This window comes from Thermobia domestica, chromosome 9 (genome assembly GCF_964235325.1).
Source record: "Thermobia domestica chromosome 9, izTheDome1.hap1.1, whole genome shotgun sequence".
NCBI classification, from domain to species: Eukaryota; Metazoa; Arthropoda; class Insecta; order Zygentoma; family Lepismatidae; genus Thermobia; species Thermobia domestica.
The window spans coordinates 87,218,758-87,245,835 of NC_137462.1; the positions used below are offsets into that span (position 1 = coordinate 87,218,758).

At 35.0% G+C, this 27,078-nt stretch overlaps 1 protein-coding gene and 1 long non-coding RNA gene across 2 annotated transcripts; one reads left to right on the forward strand and one right to left on the reverse strand.

Moving 5' to 3' along the window:
• Positions 1–504: 504 nt before the first annotated feature.
• Positions 505–10,763, reverse strand: Polr2J (DNA-directed RNA polymerase II subunit RPB11). The gene is made up of 4 exons (XM_081771480.1): positions 10,586–10,763; positions 7,098–7,187; positions 3,220–3,394; positions 505–671 (listed from the first exon to the last, which is right to left on the reverse strand). Exons 1-4 carry the CDS (start codon positions 10,636–10,638, stop codon positions 636–638), a joined length of 354 nt encoding a protein of 117 aa, XP_081627606.1. The 5' UTR covers positions 10,639–10,763; the 3' UTR covers positions 505–635.
• An 8,396-nt stretch (positions 10,764–19,159) lies between these two features.
• LOC145694035 (uncharacterized) lies at positions 19,160–23,083 on the forward strand. Its single transcript, XR_014132896.1, has 2 exons — positions 19,160–19,266; positions 22,573–23,083. It is a non-coding gene; the product is annotated as an uncharacterized LOC145694035 (long non-coding RNA).
• The last annotated feature ends 3,995 nt before the right edge of the window (positions 23,084–27,078 follow it).

Below are 27,078 nucleotides of genomic sequence, written 5' to 3' on the forward strand. Positions count from 1 at the left end.
TTATAGTCTCCGCTTTAGGATAGACTTGTATCGTCTCTGTGAAGCACTCTCTAGTGAAAGTATTAGTGGAGCTTACTCTGGATACAGTGCGTAGTGATATTGATTAGTCACGAAGACTTAGGGCTTGTGTGAAGGTCAAAGGTGATTATTTTCAATCGTGATTCGTGCTTTTGCTTCTTACAGTATCCGTGTAGCGCATACTATTAACATACTTGTCAGTTTATAGTGTTAATTTCCTGCAAATCCTGTTACGGAATTTATGAAACTACTAAGTATACAAAATGTGTGACAGCATACTATTTACTTGCATAGTGTGAGTTTTAAACTGCCAAAAGCACCACAATACATAAAACCAAATTCACATAGCATATTATAATTAAAAAGAGGTAAACTGTTGAATTACAAGATATACTCTCTCTCTCTCTCTCTCTCTCTCTATATATATATATATATATATATATATTGAAGAAAACGAACTGAAAAACTTAATCCAAAGGATCAATAAACAGGAAGCAAAGCATTTGTATTTTATGTTTCAGTCTTTTATTACATAATTTACAAAACACATCGAACGTTTAACAGAAAAAAAGAAAATGAAGTAGAACAAATAAAATGTATTTCCCCGAAATTCCGGTTTAATCCAAGCCTTCCTTTTTCTCCTTGACTGCTTCCTGTAAAAAAAAAATAGTGAATTACGTACAACTTTCGATCATATTTCCATAAAAAAGAAACGCAACAAAATTCTAAAGCATTTGCTTACAAAGTTTTTTTTCTATACTCTGGGAGCAGTTTTGAGAAGTCTGTCTAACATTCAAACATCTACTTTTTTTTTTTTTTAATTTTTTAAAGTAATTACTGCTGCCAACACTGTTTTCAGTAAGTTTCTTCGCTACTTGTGCTTGCCACATACACAACACACAATATAGAATCACAGGCAAGGACAGCATTACAAACAAGAGGTCAAACATAAAGAGAATCTCTGAAATAGAAAATATTTTCGTCATTATATTAGCAGACATTATAACCGATATCTTACTTTGCATTTAATAATAAAACTGATTTTATTGTGACTATTCCAGAATTAAAATGACACTTTACAATTCATCTGGATTAGTGAGGCTTAAGTGAAGATAGTTTTTCACGAGAAAAGTGGCTGAATTGCGGAAAGTTATAGTTAGTTTTCTCTCTCTCTCTGGAATTTCACTGTAAATTTGTTTCCAATGATTTAAGTCTTATTAACACCTCTAGGATAGTCCAATTTATAGAATGTCCTAACTAGGTTATGGATTACTGAACAACAAATCAGAGTACATTGAAATGATTCAATAGTAATTCGTTGAACCGGATACTGACGTTAAAAAAGTCAATTTATTTATTGCATTCACAAGTATTATAAAGTTAAGAGAAACCAGAAATCAGGAAACGGTAGAAGAAATATTTGTCATATTTAATGAAATTGCTGTAGTTTTACCCAGGCTGATAAGCTTCCATATACCGAAAATGCAAAGGGCATGATACACAACAGATGCAGCGCAGAAACGTAGTTGCGCCATTGAGGCACTTGTGTATGATGTCTAAAAGAAAGTTCTACTATTATGCGAAGTCGAATCGGTTCTGGGAAGACAATATTATAGCACTGCCCAAAGCACATTTTAGTTGTTCCAGCAAAGTTGAACAGTGTTATTAACTGATTTGCTGTTGGCCACTCCGCTGTGAATACCATCCTGTAAGGATGTGCAGCGTGACCGCACCCAGACTATGTATCAAAGTTACATGCGAAATAGCCCTAGTGAAGCTGATACTACAGATGCTGCGCTGAAATTAATACACTGACGGCGTTGGAGAATCCACCGACAGAACGTGCTACGGTTAACTTATTCCCTTTGTTCCGCCAACTATCCAGCATGCGATTCACATAAATCATGTCCCAAGGTGATCCATAAGGGGAATGTTCATGTACCGAAAGCTAGCCATGTCGTGCAATGAAAACCAAACTACAGAAAGCTATATGAGCGCCATCTGGTGGAAGATCAGTGGACGTTTATAATCACTATAGTCATTTGGAAGCCTACCCTCAATAGATGCACGAAATACTATATAAGAATGCGTCTATAGAGCGTATGAACCTGCTACCATTTGAAAAATTTATCTTAGCATCTGCATTTACATTCGTGAAACATGCTTTTAACTACACGGCATCATTTCATATACAGTGAAAAGGTGTAAGCATTACACTTTTGTAGAGCATGAGTGTGTTTTACCAGGATGACCTACGTTAGTTACAGAAAAATTGCTCAAAATATGTCGCTCCCTTTAAAAACGGACAAGAATCTACATATAGTGAAACTAATGCAAGTATAACTACTTTGCAGCTCATTAATGTAAGTTCTTAAAGACCTTATTGTACAATTAGCAGTTCATAAAGCAGAAAAAAACATACGAATGTGCCTAGGCAATTGTTTTTAAGCACTTAACAAACTCAAAATAAATCACATACCCTGTCTGTCACTAGAGCAATACACACAATGAAGAAACAAATATTATTATTATTATTTATTTATTTATTTTTTATTTTTATTTTTTATTTATTTATTTATTTTTTTTTTTGGAAAATGATTGTCAGCCCTCTCCGCTAATCTACTGCCCCGTGATCCCAGGTTTGATTCCCGGTGACAGTACAAATTAATTTTACAATCATCACTTTCAGTAATCATCCATCTCCTTTAGCCTAAAGGGCATAATCGAGAGACGTTAAACTGTACTGTTCACTAATGTTCAATACACATTTGGTTAGTAGCAACAGTAATGTTACAAATGTTAGAAGTAACAGTAATAATACATTCAGAAATCTTCAGCTTTAAACTTCGGTTCCCAACTACTAAAAATGTACACACTAAAAAGGTACATTAAACGAACTTTCGCTTTAGTTTTATCATATAGGAAAGGGGAAAAACTAGGGAGGGAATTTAAAGCACACATACGATCTTTAAAATATCCAGTCTAGGTACTTTTCTGTTCTTTACTTTTTCTTTTCTCCCTGCTTTTCCCCTTCCCTATTTGATAAAGAACTTAGAGGAAGTGCTTATTATGTACATTTTTAGTGTTTTCATTATTTTCTGGTAATTAATTCTTTATGCTCCTTTCCGGGATTCCATCGTTCTAACTACATATATGCTTTATATATTAGCTTAGATAGCTTAAGTTTTTTTCTATACATACCTTAAACCTCTCTTCAAACAACGACAATTCAGCTATCAAATCAGTTATTGCGTGCATAAGAGCATCCTGTGGGGTATAATCTGATGTGGTTTGGATCCTAATGATGAACTTATGCTCCAAAGGATGAGGAACCTTGTAACCAGCAAACAGCACATTTGGGTCCTTCAGCAGCTGACTGAAAAAGCAAAGGAACATTAATGTAATTACTGTAACTGTTATAAACATTTTTTCATATTAACAGGAGGCTTTGTTCTCGTTTTAAAATTATTCTTTATGAAAATATAGTTTAATATTTCTTTAAACATTTTAAAAATTGATAAAGTAGAGTCAAACATTATTTTTTTATCCTTAAAACTTTTACACCAACTTCAACTCGAAAAAGTTCACATAATGCGAACTCTGAGAAATAAATAAATACGGTGGCAGACAGTCCACTAAACCTACGTCCGGCAATGAGTAGTTTAGGAATTACAGGCATCTGAAATTATGAGAAAACAAACTTCCGAGCAGAATATTGCCAAAATATGTATCCTCGTCTCAGACTCCTATCCTGTTGTCAAACTATACGTTTAAAGATCACGAAATGAAGGCGTACGGAATTTTTTCAAAGCGGAAAAGATCCTGGTAATTCTGTAAAGAATACGTAGCGTAAATGAGTATTATGAAACCACTGATCACCAACGAACTGTAGAACGTCGATATCTCATGACAAATAATGCAATACCTGATGTATGTCGATGGTCGCTGTCAGAGTGAAACTGGTATAGGAATCAATGACTTTTCAAATGGAAAACGATACAAATATTTCCAGTAACAGACATACGCGGTAGGTAGGTTTTACGAAAATAGATACCCCAAGACAACGAACATTCGGCCTGGCTTTGATACAAAGAAGTTTTTCCCAGCATTTATCGGCTCAATGTGCATTGGAAGCAAAATATTAAACTTCACGCTCCATGTGGGTGTTATGCAACCAAGCACAGGAAGTATTACATTATTTGTCGTAAGATATCGATGTTCCGCAAACGAATAATGTCATTGATTCGTGGTCCCATATATAATTATGCCCACGTTTATCATCAGGACTCCCGCTTTATGAAGAAATCTGTTGTGCAGCAACTGTACGATTCTGAAAAGTGCATTCTTGGATAGAGCAGGTCGCAAGTCTACGACGGGACATGTTTTGGCAATATTCAGTTCAAAAGATCATTTTCCCACAATTTCTGACGCCTGCCACTCCTACATTACTGATTGCCAGACGCGGGTTGATACGGACTTTTTATTTTGTTCTTCACTTGTAGAACCACCTCCCGAAGTTTGCTCTATTGTGAAGATATGTGTAATTCGTGAAATTCCTGTATATTTTAAATCGTTGAATTGCGATACCAATGAACGCTTAGCACTTCAATACAATACTGTAAAATATTGTTTCGTTTACCGTAACCTACACTCATATGCAATACATACATATATACAGTATATATATACAGCGTGTTAATTAACTATACCGACAAACTGTAAGAGATGATTCCTCCCATCAAAATAAGAGAAAAAGTTCATATGGACCTATGGCGAAAAGTGCATAGTTTCAGAGCTACGGCTGTCCGAAGTCGCGAAAAAGCAAAATGTTAATAGGCCCTATTTCGAATTCCATAAACTGTGGCTGGTGGTTCTTATCAGTGTAAAGGAACCCACGCATACACAATCCAAAAGTGCATATTTCTACATTTGTCAATAGTGTAGAGGGTATTTCCTAGGGGGTTTAATTCTCTATGTTTTCAACAGAGTTTTCAGATATACCCTGATTTCAAGAAAGGTCCAAGTAGGCAGGAGATAAACCTCGACAACAATGGACATCCAATGCTTCGGAGGAAAGGCAGAAGTGTTAGAAACCGGTAGCTTCATGTTTCTTTCTGTTCGGAATAACATGTGATGATATGTATTTCGTTACCGTACTTTTCACGTTTTATTCACTTATAAGCGTGAAAGAAAACATCGCACCATGCATTTTCCCGAGTACGAGAGACCGTGCTGCAGACGATCCAAGACATCGCGCCAAAGGATTCCGTGTTCACTGCTATCAAGGCTTATCGTTTGCCTACTTTGGACCAATCATAAAGTCAGAGCATATCTCAAAATTCGGTTGATGGCATGTCTGGGAACTTCACCCCGCAGGGAATAATCCGTATACTCATTGAACATTAATGAAATATGCATTTTTGGATTGCGTATGCACGACTTCCTTTACGCTGATAAGAACCACCACCCACAGTTTTCGAAATAGGGCCTGTTGAAATTTAACTTTTTCGCGATTTTGGACAGCCCTAGCTCTGAAACTATGCACTTTTCCGCACAGGTCCATATGAACTTTTTCTCTTATTTTGATGTAAGGAATCACCTCTTACAGTTTGTCGGTATAGTTCATTAACACCCTGTATATATAAAATCTGACAACTGGAAGCATTTTATGTCATACAGTATTTTCACTTGTGAACACGAATATGGAGTATTGTCTTTATCACTTGTTGTACACGAAAATACAATATAAGCAAATATTATTTACTTCTGATGCGTGGGGTCCCTGGTTTAATACCAGTTCGTGCCAAGTGGGCTTTAAGATGGACAAACACCATGTGCTGCGTACGTTTTCTCAAGGTTATGTTTCTTCCCACTTCTTCATTCCACTATTTCGTTCATTCCATCAACGTCTCTCTTAGTGTCGATGCATAAACGTGGGACATTAAACTTTACAAAAAAAAAAAATAAATAAAAAATAAATAAATAAATAAATAAATAAAAAGAATCTGGAATCAACTATATTTAGAAAATCGAATAATAGCTTTTGTTTTTGTACGATACATTACATATATATACAGTCGTGGAAATATTAATAGCAACTCCTTGGAATTTTACGCATTTATAAGGATTTCAAAGAAGTTTCTACGTAAACATGCACATACATACATTGATATATACATCAAATTAAAGGACATTTTATGTAGAATCCAAATCCACTCACAGAAGTTTCGTATCTTTACAATCATTGATGATATTCAACAAAATGTGTGGGAAAAGAAACACAAATCTGTCATGCTAAACGTTCATCTAATAGATGACTCGATGTTGCTTTTGGTGAGGTCCGCGCTCAGTAAGGTAATCCACATTCCAAGCGTGAAGTATCTGTTTCTGCTTCCTTACTTGTTGTGTAGGTGCCCTGGGTTACGCAAGTGTGTTGTTCTAGTAATGTTACTTTTACTAACAAATGTGAAAGTGATAGTCTTACCCATAAATATTCATTTACGGTTTATGATATGGGACATCGACATGGGTAAAACGTGTAACATTACACCACAGAAAGCCACTAGAATTAAAACATGAAGTGTGTGTGGTAAAACTAATGTTGAAATAGCCCGGATTATGCAACTGCATAAACGTACAGGGGGTAGTCAGCTGGCCAAGATTCGGGAAGCAGGATGCATAAAAAGTGGAAGAATTGGCAAATGTGGTTGAAAAATAATATCCTCGCCTAGACAGAATAGTACACTGCGACGGTTGTGTCTTGGGTTGGCCTTTCAATATCAATGAACTATCTGAATGGATGTTATGATGTACAGTACAATTCCTTCCTGCAACTCCGAAAACACTGTGAAAAAATATATATAATCTATTGTTAAAGAGTGTCAAAGAGCGGGCAGAGCAGGGAACCGGTCTCTGTCTTAACGTATCACTGCGCTAATAGTATAACAATAATACGTTGTATGTTTTCAAGAAAAGTCACTGCAATAATTGCATGGATTGACAGTAGCATACCAAAATTTTAATTTCTATTATATTGTAAGCCTTCACTAACTTAGTAATAATATAATGTATATACTTACTTTCTTATCATATTTCCTAACGTATGATCTTCCTTGTTTATTGTGAAGATAGCTGCATTGGGCACTTTCGTATCCTGCTCTTTAATTATCCTAGAAAATGAAAGAATTTGCAAGATGTAAATAATACATATTCCAAGATATAATTCATTTAGAAAGAAGACATAGCTTCAAATAATAATTTTCTGTAAGAAATGTCTCTTCTACAAATAGTATTGTTAACTCAATACATAACCTAGTTCAATATTACTTTGTAAACTAAATGATACAAAAAGGCGATTTTCTAGTATGCACTGAAATTTGACACCAAATAACCCAATGCTAGTTCTGTATCTTCCATTAATTATTAGCCGCAAAATCATTGAGGACTCTCAGCAAATGGTTTTAACAAAATAACTGACAATAGATTCCATATATTAACTAAAGAAACCGACAATAAGTGTTCATAACACAAACACGTAACAAGCAAAATGAATAAAGTAATCCAAACTAAAAAGAGAAAAACCAAATTCAGTTAAAAGATAAACAACAAATTATTCTAAAGAACAGAACAAAGTAACCACATGTTAAAATAAGCAATAGTTTTTAAAATGTAAACATATATGTTACTCAGAAACAATTTGTAATTGCATGTCTAAATCCCGTTTAAAAGTTGTAAGAGTCAGGATTGTAATAAAGATTAGTAATAGATAAAAATTCAAACCAATCGAAGTATTTTATATAGGGGCACCAGCTAAAAATCAATTACAGAAATATCCTTGCACTTATTACTTGTTCCTTCTATAAAGAACTACGTGCTTGTTCATTCTCAAATAATAATAATAAAAAAAAAACTGCAATTAAAAATTACATATATACATCCTTTTTTTAAAAAAAGGGGGAGGGGTTCATTAGAAGATGCTTACATTTGGAGCAAAAGCAAATCAACGCAGGTTTCTATTTCATATTCTGTTCTGTTATAAACGATTAGAGTGATAATGTATCATTACATTCTACACGTATTTTTTCAATGACAAAAACCGTTTGGCGAGAAAGTCGTACGCAACATTTAAAGTGTAATCTCATTATGTTGCCTTATGGTCAAATGGATAACGCACGTAGTCTGGGTTCAATCTCTGCTGAGAGTACTTGCCTGATAAAAATTCAAATAGTGGTTTGGATTCTAGTTTAAGTACTAAGGCCGTTAAATTCCAAACAGGCAAATATAGTATGAGAAACAGGGAAAAACATGAAAAGTAGAGGAGCAATCGATACACTGTTTTTAAAATCATCCACTGATGTGGATTTAGTTTGGAACTGTCCAGTTGCGAAAGTCTAAAAAGTAAATACATGAAAATTCCGCCGAATACACATTATTCTCTCTCCACTTCCTCGGTAAAAAAAAAAAAAAAAAAAAAAAAAGTATTCATTTGTTAAAATTTTGCAATCATTTAACTCTTTGGTTAAATGCTGGAAAGGCATTGAACATCCCGGTACATCGTCTGTAACATAGAATATGTGTCCATAGAGACGATGTTAATTTTGAAGATTCTTCAGCATACTGTCCACCGTTCAGAGTAGGCAGATCGTAGTATCTTTAAAAGCTATGACGCTATCAGATTGAAAATCGTCGGTCAACACAATGAGCACCTATACGTATAATTAGTTCTGTGTGGATCCGATCTATCTGTCATGCTAGAATGACTTCAGCGAACCTAATCTGCAATTAACTGACTTTAAGCGTAGGCATATAGTAGGGTTGCGAGAAGTCGGATGGTTGTATTCAGAACTGTAGGTCGTTACGTGTCAGTGATCCATTGCAGGTGTACACTATAGAAGGAAGGATTCCCACAGCACACATGCTTGACAGAATATTGACCGCTCTCCTCATGAAACAACTTGTTGTTTGAGGCAGCAGTACATTCCTGTGTCCCTGAGGTTGATCACCAAGAATGCCTTCGGTGCTGTCGAAAAACTGTAGAAGCGAGGTGAGGGGTAGTATTGAGCAAAGAATGTCCTTTCCATCTCGATGATGGCTATTTAAAAATTCCTAGTGAAAAAGAAAAAACACGTGTGTTCGCTCTTGATACACAGATCAGAACCCATAACTAGTACAGAAATATGAGGAATAAGCTAGACATCTCTTCCGCCTAGCTTTCTTTTCAATGAGTAAAGCGTAGCACATTGAGTTCTGTTCTTCGACCCTACACTAGCACATTTTGTATGGTCATTTTCCATCAAGATAATGTTTGTTCTAATACAATGAGGGCAACCTTGCATACTCTACTCACTACACACCTTCTCCTCTCCTCTAAGTGTCAGAATCTATCGAGCACGTAATAGGATATGATGGGCCAGCGTGAGACTAAAGGCGGGCTCTAGCAACAACGAACGCCCAGTTACTCCTAATTTACAACCAGCGAGAAACAACATAGTTCAGTTAAACGTTCAGTACCTGTACGACCATCTACTCAACAAACAACTGTGACCCTGCGTAGCATAGTTGCTAACGCTCTCTCCTTCGGTGCAAGCGGTCCCGGGTTCGATTCCTGGTGGGGCACTTGGTCGAAAAAGTGTAAGACGCTTTCACCTTGAATGAGGTTTTCCTCATTTACACCAGGTAAATGCCGGGGTGGTACCTAATTTATACGTCCCAAACAATGGCGTAGCACACTTTTGCGCCCCCCCCCCCCCCGCAAAGTATAGAGAAGGGACCCTAGTTGAAAAGCTGATAGAAGTAAGATTGAAGTTCTACTTCTTTAAATCTTTACTCATAGCAAGACTTCGGGGCCCCCCAGCACTGCGGGGGTTGCGGGGGCAGCTGCTACGCCACTGGTCCCAAACCTTTTCCTTCCTTCCTTTTCCCCGGGTAGTGTGCTCGCCGAGGGACGTCATCCCTCCAAAACGAGATGGGCTTAATGGCCATAGATGCCGAAAGCCCAGAAACCTAAATCAACAAACAACTGTTTGTGTAGCCGGTAGATGGGTGCATACATAAATACAGCGTACATACATATGCCATTAACATTAAAAACTACAAACTGTATCTACGCGAGTAAATCAGAGCAAAGTGGTAGCAGATGAGCCTGCGTGAGGATTCCACTGAAAGGATCAGGCGCGTCAAGGACGGTGAATATACGAAAAAACTGGGATTATACAAAAGATCAATGTATAAGTTAAATGGTCCACGGTGAACAACAGAACGATATAATATTCAAAATCACTTCACTATTCTTTTTCTTCTGTAAATTTACAAATTTTTAAGGACTTGCGGTTCATATCTGCAGAACAAAACCCGAAATGGCATTTTCTGAAATGAAATCATTTTTACCTACGGCGTCACACATTTAGTTTGTGCTAACAGCTCGTAAAGCTGCACACGAACTTTCAATTCACTTCAATACAACTGTGACAATTTAATAGTTTTATTCAAAATTTGATCTTATTGCTTTTCGGTAAGTGCAAGGAATTAGTTATATACATGGTGTTGAAATGCTTACAATCATACTTACTTTTTTTCTCCCTCGAAAAGTAAAAATGATTCGAATGTTGGCGGTGCATTCATTGCTATAGTTTGATAAAATAATATTAAGAAAAAAATGAACTGATTTAAAATAACGCTTCCTGCGACAAAAGCAGACAATTCGAGAAACGTCAACTCCCCTTCTTCTTCTTTTAATGCCACAGGTTCCAAAATTTGTGATCGAGCCAATGTTGCCAACAAGTTGATACAAAAAGTCGCTAAATGGGAGACGAAATGACCAATTTAGGGCGAAAACTCGCTAAGAAAAATTATTCGTGGAATTTCGTCTTTCACTCTCTCTCTCATATATATGACTTTGTAGACTTTTCCTTTTGTGTGTGTGCGTGTGTGTGATAATTCAAGCCATTATACTATCTACGCTACAAAAACGTACATAGAAAAACGAACAAAAGGAAAAGTCTACAAAGAAAAATCTTACCCAATTCACTTTTACTCAGGCTTCAATAGATAATAAGCTTGCTGTCAGTAATGTATTATTTGTGCCTCTAAAAGGAAGCTTTGCAAACTAAAGGACATTAAAGGCTGGAATTGGTCGCTGTTAGAGGGCAAGAGGAAGAGATAACAGCAACCAAAGCGGGAATATGGAGATAAATGCTATGTACTTTCCCAGTTCGTCAATACCTGCGCTGATTCAAATAACCAAAATTCGATTCCCGGCGGGAGCTCATGTGGTTCGGATTCCACGTTAATCAGTAGGTCCACGATAGAATTACCAGTTCTCTACATAATAAATTCTTCATACGTATGACACCAGATGAAAACCACTCCGCAGTCACCGCAATTATGAAATCTGGGAAAACTTCATTAAACGAAAACGCCTTTGCAGCCTTTGTTGAACAGAAGAAATTGCGAACAAGCGAACTTCCGTTTACACCTATTTCTTCACAAAACCTTGAGGATTTCCCCCGAGTGATCGAAAAATATTTGAAAGGATTGTTTTGTGGGTCCTTCCAATTCGACCGTGTATTCAAGTTACAAGCAAAGCAAGGTACAAATGCTTCATCTAAAACCAAATACAGACGGTTACAAAAGTGTCATTAGGTTTTGCTGCGACTGTGTAAATTGATTCCGAACAGTTGGCTCTTGCTCCCATGTTGCAGCCATTATTTATTACCAAAGTTATGGAAGATTTTTTGTCTACGATTCCAAAACCAGCACAAATATTGAGCAAAATATTCGAACACGACAACATTTGTGTGGTCATAAGTGAAAACAGTGACAAGGACTGAAGTACGTACTACAGTGTCCCTTTCATCCTTATTTGTTTCGCAGATTGAAAAGCTTATACTTCTTACATGTAATTTACTTTCCGTTTGCATTATATTTTCTTCTATTTCTTGGATGAAATGTGCCATTTATTTAAATGTTGCAGTTTTCCACTACTCTACTTCTTATCCCATCCCTCTCTCAGGATCTACCCTTACAGCACAAGATGTGCTAGGCATGTGCCATTTAGGTGTCCCAGCTACTTTTTAGGTAATTGATACTTGGCACATATGATAATCATGTGCTAAGTATGTACTTCAGCTACCTACAGTTTTAGGTACTTGTTACACCTAGTTGATATTTTGCAACTACGTACCACAAATATAGCATTTTTATACCTGGCTCAGTTTCGCACTCTAACAGTCATTTGTTCTTATGTCGTCATTTAGGACATATATCTGTCATGTTCTAGGTACGTCCATTAGGTGCATCCTGTTCCAAATACCCTAACAGCACAAGATGTGCTAGGCATGCGCCATTTAGGTGTTCTAAATTCATCTCCCACATTTGATTCATTTGTTACTTCTTTTTCTAAGCGATTGTGTACCAGAAGCAACAAACGCATCACCTTTATTAGATAGCAACTGTCGCAGATCATTTGAAAGTGAATATGGAAGAACTATGAAATAAAGTAAATAGACACTCGTCATTTTGTTATAAAATTACATGGCGAGTAGATTTTATCTGATCCCAAACGGTTATCATCGATTATACGCGGTTAAAGGAGCACTCTGATCAGCCAAATTTAAAAGACCTCAGCAATTTATCCCTTTATAAGCGACGTTCTCTTCATCGCCTCCGTGGCCAAGTCGGACGCGGCTAGTAATCCAAAGGTTGGTGGTTTGCGGCTACTCTGGGGTACATTTTTTGTACTTGTTTAAAATGTTTTTTAGACTCACCTTGATGTAAACACATTACGCATATAGGCGATTTAACATATTTTGTCGTTCATTGATGCTTATGGCATGGGGAACATACCTAAAACATATTAGGCACGTTCCCTGATACATGTCAGGCATGTGCCTAGGGGCGGACATAGACTGTGATTATGACTTGCCATCCATGTGATTTCTCTCTCAGAGATATTACATAACGCACATACTGGACACATTCTCATGTACCTGTGGAAACTTGATAGGCACAAGCCTGCTATGTAATTGTGCTGTTAGGGTATGGGACACACTAACAAGAAAGGTTGCATGACATTATGTTGTTGTTGATGGTTATTCTCTTTCCAGCCGAGGTTATTTCACTTTGATTGGACACTGTAGGTATAGATAATATTGATTTTTTTATATATACTTAACCAGGGGAGCCTATCAGGGCCACGCCTTACCAAATAATTTACGGTAAAATGTATGGAAAATACTATTTTACCATACCGATCGAAAAATAGTATGGTATATCTTCCTTATACCGATCGGAAAATAATATGGTATACTTTTTTGTGACAGCAGATTACACAATTTAATGCGATTTATATTTGTCAATTGGAAGACAGATGTTTTAGCAAGGTACTATAAATACTGCCATTAAACAATAGTACTAAACTAATTAGTAAGTACATTATACTTTATATATCCTATAATTAGTGTTTTAAAAAACATTTTTTTATCAGGTGGAAAATTTGGTGAAGAAAACGTTTTTATTCAGCTTTTCAGTTTGGATATCATTCGCTCTTTTTGATGCTACTTGGTGTAAAACAGGAAGTGAGATATACCTGTTGATAATATATAGTGGTTTTTAGTCACAAATAATAAATAAATATTTTTGTTAGGAAATCTTAAAGAAATTAAGTGCAACTTCAAAGAAAATCAGTCTTATGTATAAAAGCAACCAAGAATGTTCTGTCCCTTTTTGTGGAGGTCTGTGATCCATTGGCCCTCACGCCGTGAGTTGAATATGAATGGAGATAAGGCGAAAGTCAGTTGTTGGTGTGGATATATTTAACATACTACTTGGTTGTGGCAGTTCAGTTACACCGTAAACTTGGTAAGGACAGAGTAAACATGGGACTTCCACAGAGCGTCATAAGGGAGTGTATGCTGTACGAGTTCAAAATGCGGTCAAACACCGCTGCAGCAGGGCGGAAAATATGCCAGGCCTTTGGTGAGGGTGTCCTGACTACGCGGACAGTGTAGAGGTGGTTTAACAAATTTAAAGACGGTGACGAAACACTCGAAGACGCACCACGTACCGTGAAGACCAACACATGTAGAAATTGAAGATCTTCAGGCAGCAATTGAGGCGAACAGTCGCCAGACATGTGAGGAACTGCAACTACAACTCAATGAGAGTGTAGAAACCATTCGGCAGCATCTCCATCAACTGGGAAACACTACAAGTTGGGTCGATGGGTCCCACATGATTTAACTCCAGGCCAGAAGGTAACGTGAGCCTGTGTTTGGTGTCTCGTCTGAGGAAGGAGCCATTTCAGGTCAGGGTATAGACATGTGATGAGAAGTGAGTCTTGTACGAAGCTACAAGGCGCTGTTGTCATTGGTTAGCATCCCATGAATCGGTTCCGAAACAGCCGAAACCAGCACTGCACCAGAAGAAGATCCTCCTGTGTGTTTGGTGGACTCTTTGCGGCATCGGGAATTGCTATCAGCTGGTCAGAGCATCAATGCAACTGTGTACTGTTAGCAATTGAGCAGTGTTCAACAAACACTCAAAATTCTGGAACCAGCACTTCTGAATCGCAAAGGGGTACACCTGTTACAGAACAACCCTAAGCCTGACGTGGCTAAGATGACCCGGTACACCATTCTACGCCTTGGATGGGAAACATTATTGCATCCGCTATACTCCTCGGACATTGCCCCGTCCGATTATCACTTGTTCCTTTCCTTGGAGAATCACCTTAGGGGACGCCAATTCAAATCCTTAGTAGAGGTGCAAAATGCACTAGATACCTTCTTCGCTTCACGACCCACCAAGTTCTACCGCGATGGAACCCATGGGCTTCCAAAACGTTGGCAGTAGATCGTCGATGCTGATGGGGACTATTTTTTATCTTCCAGGTACGTCTTAGCCCCAGGTGACATATTGATGTTCGAAGGTTGTGGGTGAGAGAGCGATAGAACTTTCTTGGTTACCTTTACAGATAGGTTGTGTGTACAAGGGCTTAAATTGAAATAGTTATGCACAAAAGTATAATGTTTGGTCCGGGGCAGTACTTCTTGGTGAAACATAATAAAAAGTACCTAGAATATAATTTATATAGAAAAAGCAATAAATAAATAAATAAGTAAATAAAAATAAAATATAAACAAAAAATAAAAATAAATAAAATAATAATAGTAATAGTAATAACCTGAAAAACAGTGTTTTTAGTTTTCCGGAAGGAAACCAAAATTTTCCCGTTTATCACGCCTCAAAAACAGTAGATGCAACACAATTTTATTTTGTATTGTACATTGTAGTTGACCCCTTCAAAAACGGAGGGTCCTTCTTCCTAAACCTGCTGGCTACACAGTAGAATAGAGCCCTTTTTTCACCAAAATTGATCAACAGTGCAGATTTCTCACCAAAATTGATATAATTTCGCCTTATTTCTTACGAAAATTGATACAAATTTCCCTTATTTTCACGAGAATTGGAGAAAAGTGCAAAATTCTCACCAAAACTGGTACAAATTTCCTTCATTCTCACAACAATTGGTCAACAGTGCAAAATTCTCACCAAAACTGGTACAAATTTCCTTCAGTCTCACAAGAATTAATCAACAGTGCAAATTTCTCACGAAAGTGGGCGTAAATTTCCTCTGATCTATTTTATCATATATTTTAATACAATTTTATATTAATTTATACAATTTATGTTGATTACTTACCATTTTTTCCCCAATCCTTTAAGAAACTTGTTTTTTCCTTGGTTATTCCTCCTTCAAATGCTGAAAATACCTAAAGGAACTTCAGAACATGTCCACACAAGTCTTTTTCGTTAATCTTCAACACAGTTGGTCTTGGTATTCAAGAAACTAATTCTAAAGAAAGAAGGTACCTATAATAAAAGAATGGCATGTCGTAAGGTGACGTAAGTAAAGGACAAAGGCAGAAAACAATGCATGAAAAAAGTAGTTGTAGGACCGATATGTAACCTTCGTGTGAGGTATTATAGACAATAGATAGCCGACAAACACCATTGTAATCGTACCAGATGCTTCTTTTGAAGCTGTCACGTATTTTCATCATTGTGTCAATTAAGGAAGTAACAAAGTGTCAATTTAATGTGACATATGGATGTTGCACAATACTTGAACCGTAGGAGGTGAGACAGACATGTGAAATGAGTTTTAGAAACATGAGAAACATCAAAGAAAAAGGATAGAATTTAAAATTGAAAAGCTTCTTGTAAGTGTCACGTAATTCCATCATTCTGTCAATTAAGGAAGTAAGAAAGTACGAGTTGAAAGTGAGATATGGGTGTTTGAAAATAGTGTAACAGCAGGACGTGAGAAAGTCATGTAACCTAAGAATGGCATAGGTAGGGAGAGAATTCTTTGATGTGTACTAAAGAAAGAAACATATACACAGGTGTGCTATATTTTTGGGTGGTCCAGTTTTTTGGACATTGCTTAATGAGGGGACTGTGATTTTTAATGCATGGAAAAGAAAGAAATAGGAGACACCTGCTTGTATGTGTGTGTTCCAAGTTTTTTTGGAGGTGAAGGGGGGGGCGAACTGTGCTCTGGACATTGGTTAATTGGGGGCACTGTAACATGCACCCTATGGAGAGGTACCGCTCATTATACTGAAGGAGAGAGAATGTAAGAAAGAGATAGTTACGTGTTACATTGCCCCATACTGAGATACATGGCACAAGATTGCATAGGGAAAGTGTAGTGTCCTTTTGACCAAAGGACCAGTTTAAATTAACGTGGGAATAGTTAAAATTACTACAATAGAAAGCGAAACTTTTTTTGTGTGTGGATGAGAAAACGTGATGTTGGTTGCGACACACGTGCATGTCTAAGTCTTTTTAGAAAAGAAAGAAAGAAAGAAAAAAGATCTTTTAAGTTGTTAGGATGTAGAAAGTTATTTGAGAAAACGTATGTGACATTTATTGTTGACGGATGAGACTCCCTGTAATTTCGACTTGAACGTAGCTCTTTTTAGAAAAGAAAAAAAAAAAAAAAAGATTTTTCTGACTTGTCAGACAGAAAAATGTTCCATTTAGCATGCCCTGATAGAATAAAAAAAAAAAAAGAAAGAAAAGAAAAAAGCCCTTTTTCTGGAAAAGATTCTTGTTAACTTTAAAGAATAGCTATTGTACTTGTTTTTGTGAAAAAACGAAAGGGCGAAAACAGACAGGTTGTGAGTAAGATTGTTATTATACCAGTGGTTTAACAGAGTGAGAAAAAAAGAAAAAAAAGTATTGTTGAAGTTAGGGATACTATCATGAATGGATTTTTGTAGTTTCGAAAAGGAGTGTGAGAAACTTACGTGGAAAATAAGATAATATTTGCAATAGAAATTTAGATATTTCGGGGTTATGGATTTGTTTGAAGTTTTAATTTAGTTAAATTTTTATGTTATATAGTTGAAAAGATGCATATGAGAAGAGACATGATTGATTTGATATTATATTATAGTTGAGAAAAAAAAAATAGAATAAAATATGGGAAAATATATATGCTGTGAGCTGAGGATTGGAACATAGATGTTTGATACATTAAAGATAAATATTTTATTAGTGTTGTGATAATTGGATTAAAATTGATAGGAAGATACATGAAAATTCGAAGGAACACAATATGAATTGAATGGATTTTGACTTGACTTGATGTTAGTTTTGCTTTGGTTTCAACAGCGACGCTACATGAGGCATGAAGTTAGTGAATAATTTGTGTATAATACTGATGCTTACAAACTTATATTTTTTGTAGTTGGAATATTGAAATTGAAATTTTTAAGATTACGTTGCATGGTTATTTGGATTAGGCTAAGGGAGACGATGAGATAGTGGGAGGAAATGGGAGAATTGCGAGAAATTGCAAGATGATAGTATTTAGATGCTTTTTTTATATTGACGTAGTAGCTAGGACGCGCACCTTTGATGCGTGTACGGCTAAGGTGAAGGAGACGATGATTATTTTTTGGTTCGTTTGTTTTTTACAAACTCTGAACAATCTAATGTGTTTGAACTAAATATGGGAGCTAAAATAAGCTCTTAAAAGTATATAGGAAGTGGGAGGAAACGGGAGAATCCCGAAAAAACCCACGAACACGGTGTTTGTTTACCATAAAGTTGAATTGATTGGGTCGGGGATTGAACCTTTGCTACGTTAGATGGGATAATGTATAACGTGAATTATAGATATATTAAAATATGTATGTGGTGTAAAGTGTGACTGAAGCTGAGACTTGAAGCACGAAAACTGAACGCCTTAGTATTGAAGAATTATGTTAACGTATGGTGCGATACTTACAGAGAGAGAGAGAGGGAAAAGAGCTGTTCCAGTGCTGAATAAGATAATAAAACTGAAAAAGGCAACCTTTGGTTTCGTTTTCGTTTTGCAGAACCTACAAAAGTGTATTGTATTTTTTTGGCTATTGTGAATTATGTAGACGCTACAAGCTGTATTTAAGGGAAAGAGTTTCTTTTATGTGTGAATTTATTGTTTGTAGAGAGATAGTTGCGTAAATTTTGTGTTGTATTGAAGGGAAGTTGTAGGGGGTAGTGTTTTAAAAGAATTTTGCTTTAAGACATACAGTAATTGGACGAAAGTGTTTGCAGGGGACGCTAAGATTTAAAAAAAAAAAAAAGAAAAGAAAAGAAAGCGTAAAATGTTTGGCGTTAGTTTGAATCTTTTATTTGTGAAAAAAATATAAATATGTTGTTTTGGAGAACACGCTTAGTTGTATTTTAGAACTTACTCTGTGCTAGTTCGTCTGTGTTTAATATTTGAGGAAAGGAGTTTTTAGTTGACCGGAAATATCTATATTTGGAAGGTAAGTTGAATTTTGTTTTTTATATTTATTCTATAAAGTATTAACGAAAGAACTTAACTTTTATAGATAATTGAAGTGAGAATATAATATTATTTTTATTTATTGACTTTTAAGAAAAATAAAATGAGAAATATTGAAAAGCTGATGGTGGAATTAATTTTTAAATTTATATAATAGCATAGAACTTAATTCTAAACCACCCAAGTAATTTTTATTAAAGTTTATATATATATATATATATATATATATATATATATATATATATATATAGAGAGAGAGAGAGAGAGAGAGAGAGAGAATGATATTGTGTGCTTGTGAAGGATGTGTTGAATTTATACTAATTATTTTTTCTTATTTTTGTTTTAGATTTTTTCCTGGATCGATTTTTTTTTTTATCAGCGTTTTGAAAGAAATTTGGAGATTTGAGGTAAGAAATAAATTATTTTATTTATTTTTAAACTTAAGAGAGGAAAACTGTGGAGCTTATTATGTTTAATTGACTTTTTGGAAAAGATTAGTTTTAGTTGCGAACATTTTGAGTATAGTATGTGTAGCCTAGTTTTATTGAGAGGAAAGCAGGAAACGCTGGAAAGATAAAAGCTTATAAATAACATAGAAAATGCAATATTTGAGTTTATCGTGCCACGATTATGTCCTTTAGGCTAAAACTGATGTGTGATTAAGGCAAGTGAATGATGCTGGAAGAATTGGTGGAATGAGAAAGTAGGAGCAAAAGGAAGTACCCCGAGTAAACTCACGAACACGATGTTGTCCACTAAAAAGTTACATGTCTAGGGATTAAATAAAAGACCTTACGCATGAGAGATACCTTTGAAACATATATAGAGGAAACGATGAAAAGATAGAAAATGAAATTTTTAAGTTTAACGTCTCACGGTTATACCAGTTATGCTAAGACTGACGCGTGATTAAGGCAAATAAATAATAACTCAATAATTGTTGGAATAAGATAGTGAGAGAAAAACGTGAAAACCCAATAAGAGAATGATGTTTAACACAAAGTTAATTTGCGGGGGAATTGAAGGAGGGATTGCACGCACCAGAGGTGTACATTATAACATTGAGGTACCGTTGGAACATATGGAGAAAAAAGCACAAGATGGTGCAAAAATAAAAGTTTATTAATGATATAGAAAATAAAATTTTTAAGTTTGACGTTTTACCCTTATGCAGGTTAGGGTAAAGGGTAATAATGAGAGATGGATGAAATGGTGGAATGAGAGTGTGGGATGAAAGGGAAAAATTGCGAGAAAATGCATGATGAGAGTACTTACATGGTTTTTTACAGTGACGTGGTAGCTAGGGCGCGCACCGTTGCTGTGTATTTCTGTTAGGCTAAAGGAGACGGTGATGATGAGTGAAATGTTGGAATGAAGAAAAATGGGAGGAAGCGGGAGAACCCCGACAAAATGTAGGCATACGGTGTTTGCGCAGCATAAATTTGACTTGTTGCGGATTGGGATTGTATGAGAGATTTGAAGCACCGGAGGCGCGCGGTACCGCAAACTGGCTTTAATAAATATTGGAATTTATTATTAGAAAGAGGATATGAAATATAAACTTTTAGTTAATTCATGAATTGGAAAAACAAAAGCAATGTTATGTAAGATAATGTGCAATTGAAATTAGTTGAGTGAATGTGTTGAATTGAACTGAATTGTTTTACGTTTAATGCACCGCTAGCTTAATTGGAAAAGTGTAGTTTGCCATATATTTTTGCGTGTAGATAGAAGGTTACGTAAAAATGCCATGGATTTAAAACAGACTGTTATTAAGTACCAGTTTGGCAATGACAGTTTTTTAATATTGGAAACACACACCAACATTTATGACATGAAAAATGGTAATGTAGGTGCAAGTGTGTCATAATTATTTTGGAAAAGAGATAATTGAATTATATTTGTTAGTTAAAGAATTGGGCAAAACCATGCATGTGTAATATTAGTATAGATTTAACTAATAACGTACAGAGAAATGTTTTAATGCCTAAATTTAATTGAAATTAATACCCATATGGACTTTTTATTGGGAATATCACTATTTCACGGCGTGTGCTTGCGACTTAAATATTATTATTATTTTTGGAATATATATGGCGTTATACCTGTTGTATAGCTTTATGTAACTGGCCTTATGTCCGAAAGAATAAAAAATAAAAATACAGGAAACATAAAAGCATTGCGGGGCTAAAATATTTACTCAGACTGAAAGTAAATTTATGAATTATATTATATTAATATAAGTATGGAAAAATCAAATGACCGTATTTAAAATGTATGTATAAAGAAGATTTCAGTTGAGTTAAGTTGATTTTGAGTTTAGCGTTTCCTTGTGCAGCCATGGAATATGAGACGTGGACCTACAACTTTACGTGCAATGGGCACCACATGAGTTTGCCACGGGAAGCAAACGCTGGTTACCTATGGCAAATGCGCGTACGTTAACCGCTTAGAAATGTAGGAGCTTATGAACGAGAATAGTTTTTTAGGAAAAATGGATTTTGTTTTCTTATAATAATTTATTGAAAATATTGAATTGATTTTATGGCACTTAGCACTTTATATTGCACGGTAATGCGAGTCAGGGTAAAAGAAGATGATCATTAAGGATGTGGAAGGAAACGGAAGCATTCCGAAAAAATTATGATGATAATATTGTTTAGTATAAGATTAGTTAACCAAATCTCTTGTTAAGGAATGTTCTAGAGGGTATATTAACAAGAAAGAAAGGGAGGGGGCAAAGAAGACTACAATTAATGACTGATATTAAAACAGAAAGATTATACGCGAAAACGAGAAGGTCAGCGGAGGACCGTGGTGCATACAAACTTGTTAGCTGTGGCAAGTGACATGGTATTAAAGGTAAAATATTTATAATGATGACTTAAGCAGAAAATAGAACTATGAACCGAATGTACTAGAGGAAATTAATTTAGGATTTGTATGGAAAAAGTAAAATAAAAACGTAATGATAACTGAATATTATCTTGGTAGTATTGTAAATAGAAATGTTTCCTAGGAAAAACTTTTGCTTAATTTTTATGGAATTTCATATAAATGATACGAATATGTTCATACAATGGCAATAAGGACGTATGTTATTTGATATTTTGAATATGTAGGCAAAAAACAGACAGACATTGAAATTTTTTGTTGGGAGGGTTACAAAGTAATTTTGTTAGAATATGTTTCAAACTGGTAATTTTTAAGGTATTGTAGACAGTTATATGTAGGTTACTTTTAAAAGTAAGATAAAATTGTAGAAAAAAAATAGAATGTTTATGTTTGAAGGAATGAAATATTACTTTTGTTGGAAATATAGGTAAATTACCTTATAATCATAATTTAGGTAACTTAGATCCCCAGAGTTTTTTACTGATGTAAAATAAATAAATAAAAAATAATTAGAGTCATTATTTGTATTGAAGATCCAACTTTTAAGAACTGATATTTAAATAATGAAATAACTCTGACAGATCAAATTATAGGCGCTAAACGAATAAGTATAAGAGTGATAACTGAGTATTCAATGTACAGTAGCTATTTATTTTGAGAATAGAACAGTGAACTGATTGAATGAATTATTGAGAGACATAAAAAATAAGATGATACCTATTTTGATATATTTTTAATAGCACGTCTGCTTAAATATAACATCTGAAATTTTATAGTATTATTTGATATTTATAAGTGTTTATTTTTGTTTTTTGCAGAATGGAGGGACCATCCACATCATTCGAGATTATTGGCTCATTTAACGAAATAGACGCAATGTTATTGGCGGTTGCAAATGAAGACAACAAATCCGAAAAAAGAAAGGGCGAAGAACAAGAACAAGAAAAAAGAAAAAAAATGAAGAAAGAAGAAGATGATCTCTGGGAACTGTTTCCCTTGGATGAGGAAACAGCTAAATTGTTAATATTGGCTGTTAAACGGGTGGAAGCAGTCGAAAAGTTAAAATTAAAGAGAAGAAAAATGTAAAAAAAAAAAAAAGAAAAAAAAAATGTAAATATACGAAATAAAAAGAAAAAAAAAAGAAAATTAGATTAGACAATATAAGTTGTGTGTTTTATTAATTCCAATATGATTACTTTAGGTAATTTGAACTGAGAAAAATCAGGTTTTAAGGTTACTTGGTTGTTTGGGTGGTTGGAAGGCTTTATAGCGACCACATTTTTATGGTTTTCTCTTTCAGTTTTCTGGTGGATTGTAGGAAGACTTCAGCTAACAAATGGAGTGGAGTAAGGTATTGTATAATTTTTTATGGAAGACCCAGCAAAGAATATTAGTTTCACAGGGATTTAAGATTGTTTTGGTGTTAAAATTACAGGGAAAAAGTCTATAGAAACCTTATAAGAAGAAGAAGAAGACTGTTGAAAATATAATTTTCAGTTACTGACTAAAGATGCTTTTTTGAACTTGATTAAAAGACAAATTTTAGGTAGTGCAAGCTGGAATCCAGCTCAGCTATCTAAATATTTATTATTATTATTATTATTATTATTATTATTATTATTATTATTATTATTATTATACATTTGACAGACCTGGAAAATAATTTTGACTCTGTTTCTTTAAAATTATGCTTATCTTATTCTTCCTATCCATTGCTTTCCTTCTACTTTTTCCTTTTATATTCATATAAAGAAAAAAAAAGACAATTTTTTCGTAAACTATATGCAATGAAATGGTTGTCACACATAATCTCTTACTCTGAGTGAAGTATTTGAGAACAGAATTCTAGGAAGCTAAGAGGAATAAGAATGGTCATTGGCAAAAGCTTCATATTGAGGAACTACATAGTTTATAGAATTACCCATTATTGTTAGGGTTATCAAGTCTAGGAGGCTTAGGTGAGCATGTCATATAGGTTTAATAGAATGCTTTCAAAGTCTTGACTGGTAGACTTATAGGAAAACGATCGTTAGGAAGACCTATGCACAAATGGGAGGAAATATTAAGATGAATTTCGCAAAAATTGGAATACAAAGTACAAATTGTATACAATTGGGTACGGATAAAAGTCAGTGAAGAGCTTGTGTGAACCTCTGGGTTCCATAGGTCATAGACTTAGTTAGTTATTTTTATATGCAATGAAAATAATAATAATATTAAGAACAAGAAAGATAAATAAAATTCACCTCTTTTCTGCTACCCGTTTTTTAAAATAATTTTGCTTGTTTCCCTTAAAAAACACTATTGAAGCTTTATAACTTATGTATTGGTAACGTATTTTGATCTTGATTGAAGGAACACTGAAAATCAAGACCAAGTTTGTTTCTAAGTGGAAAATTTACTTAAAATTTTGATATATAACTCATAATTTCCATGGGATTATTTCCATATTTCATCGATTGCTGCATTTTAATAGATTAATTTGAAAAATATTTCATAAAAAATCATTATGTGTACAAGACTTCACTGAATATGTATGATATTTAAAAAAGGAAATCCTATGTACATTTTTCACTAGTGAAACTTATAACATAAACGAAAATCAATGGGAATATTAAAATGAATATTGCATAAAGTACAGCATGAATCCAATTGGTTAAGAATAAAGCTGAATTAAAAGTTTTTGTAAGCGTTATTATGAACGAAAAAGAGGTAATAGTTAAGAACAGCTACTTGTCATCTTTCGTGCATGAGGATACATCTTACTGTTGCACTACGTGAACACTCTAAGTACAAGGGTAAGAACTCAGTCTATTACCTACTTTTTAACATCCTAGATAATGAATGAATAATTCCTAAAAGTATGGCGTTTCTTGTCCTTCCCTAAATGGAAAGTATGGCTCCTTAACTATAAGCGAAAATCAATGGGAATATTAAAATGACTTGTGTTTGCTTTTATTTATTGGACAAATGTCAGATAGAACCGTTGTTACGGCAAATTTAAGATTGAAATACGGAAACCAGAAATGTTGTGCATTTTGTGGATATTTAAAACACCAAGAAGCCCAATAGTGAACGGATAGGTTACCTACCATAAGACAGCGAGAGAGAGAGAGAGAAATAATATGGGAAGCATGCATATATGCTGAATGCATGCTATGAAGCGAGGGCGGGAGGGGGTGTTTCTAGTTTGAAGGAAACAGGAATAGAGACGCGAAGACTGTTTTACGGAAAGAGTGTATGCGATAAAGAGAGAGAGAGAGAGAAAGAGAATGTTTGCAAGGTTGGATAATTGAGTTTGGTGCGTAAGAGGAGAGGAGAGGGTGGGAGGATTTTGGTGCTTGTACTTTGACGAAAAGACCAATAGTGTGCGTGAGAGAGAGAGAGAGAGAGAGAGCAAGCTTGGATAAATGCGTTGGCTGCGTAAGAGGAGAGGAGACGTGCGGGGGAAATTTTGTTTGTTGTTTGACTTGAAGAGTAAGAGCAATATAGACACGAGCAAAAAGATAGGGAGAGAGAGAGAGGTAGAGCGAAGCATGCATACGTGTGCTGCTGAGCGGAAGACAGGGGAAGGCGCGGGGTTAACATGCTTCAGGCCTTTTTTTTTTTTATTCCTAGTTGAATGCAATGGAATTTACGGTCTTTTAAAAGGAGGGGAAAAAGCGTGATGTTGAACACAGAAACTGCAAGTTTGTGTAAGCCAAGAGAAAACAAATAGCAAATGAACGAAAACGAATAATTTATCTGTTGATATCAGTGGCGTATATGCACGCGTTTATTGAAATTTTAACTAAATATGTAAACGGGTTTGAGTGACTATTTTTTTTCTTTTTAAATATGTAAAGTTAGATTATAATGTTATGATGTGTACTAAAAAACACATGTAAAGTATAGAAATGTTAAAATGATGATACTTACCTAGGATAAACTGTTTTGTTTGATGTTTGAAGCACATACGAAGCACTAATATATGGAGGGAAACGACAAAATGATTTCATCGGTAAACGTATAAGGCATTCCCGGTTGTTTAAATAAGACGAGACCCATACGATGTGATGCTAACCGCACAAAAGCATGAATGGTACTGACACGTGTTTGTATATAGGTGGCGTTGATGCATAAAGACTAAGATTTTTTTCCGTATAATAACTTTAAATGGGCATAGCTCCTAAACGATTGATTGTACGATAAAATGGACTACAGAAATCGATTTGTCAGGTCGAAATTTATATAGAAAGACACCTTACATGATAAAATTAAACAATTTTTTGTGGGGGGCCAACAGTGGTGGGTGGACATGTAGGGTTCTAACATTACATTTTTTGCTTTTGACGGCCAACTATTGGTTGTAGAAACAAAAGAAAGGTATTTTCTTGAATGTTAGGACCTAACGAACACGACTATACAGATTAGAACATTGTAACTTGAAAATAATTTTAAATGGTCATAAATCCTAAACGGTTCATCGTAGGTGAAAATGGACACCAGAAATCGATTTATCAGGTCAAAATCTATATAGAAAGACACCCTACATGTTACATTTGAACAATTTTTATTTTTTTGAAATTTATATACAGTGTGTTCCAAAAGTATAGTTTTTTATTTTTTCGCTTTTTTTGGCCAAACTATTGGTCGTAGAAAGAAAAGAAAGATATTTTCTTAATTGTTAGGACCTAAGGAACACGACTATACAGATTAAAACAATGTAACTTGAAAATAATTTTAAATGTGCGTGGCTCCTAAACGGTTCATCGTAGGTGAAAATGGACACCAGAAATCGATTTATCAGGTCAAAATCTATATAGAAAGACACCCTACATGATACATTTGAACAATTTTTATTTTTTTGAAATTTATATACAGTGTGTTTCAAAAGTACAGTTTTTTATTTTTTCGCTTTTTTGGCCAAACTATTGGTCGTAGAAAGAAAAGAAAGATATTTTCTTAATCGTTAGGACCTAAGGAACATGACTATACAGATTAGAACACTGTAACTTGAAAATAAAAATTTAATGAATTTGCATAAACAATATGGCGTCGAATTTTTTGAAACTTTGGAAATATGTTTATTAAAAGATATATTTTTATATGAATAGGTAAAATGAATAATATTACTAAAATAAATACCATTTTTGCGCGTTTTTTACCGCGACCGGTACGCGCCGCGCGTTTTTTACCGCGACCGGTACGCGCCGCGCGTTTTTTACCGCGACCGGTACGCGCCGCGCGGTATATGCGGCCGAAAAAAGGTTTTCGCGACGCGGGACGCGTAAAATATTGCCGCCCGGAAACTGCGCGGGGTATTGCCGGACAAACAACACTCG

Bases quoted from the DNA above. Each gene is read 5' to 3' on its own strand.
- Polr2J (XM_081771480.1), bottom strand. From the start codon at position 10,638: ATGAATGCACCGCCAACATTCGAATCATTTTTACTTTTCGAGGGAGAA. The intron at 7,188-10,585 runs GTAAGTATGATT...TTCATTTTCTAG, and splicing joins CTTTTCGAGGGAGAAAAAAA to GATAATTAAAGAGCAGGATA. The intron at 3,395-7,097 runs GTAAGTATATAC...TTGCTTTTTCAG, and splicing joins TTAGGAAATATGATAAGAAA to TCAGCTGCTGAAGGACCCAA.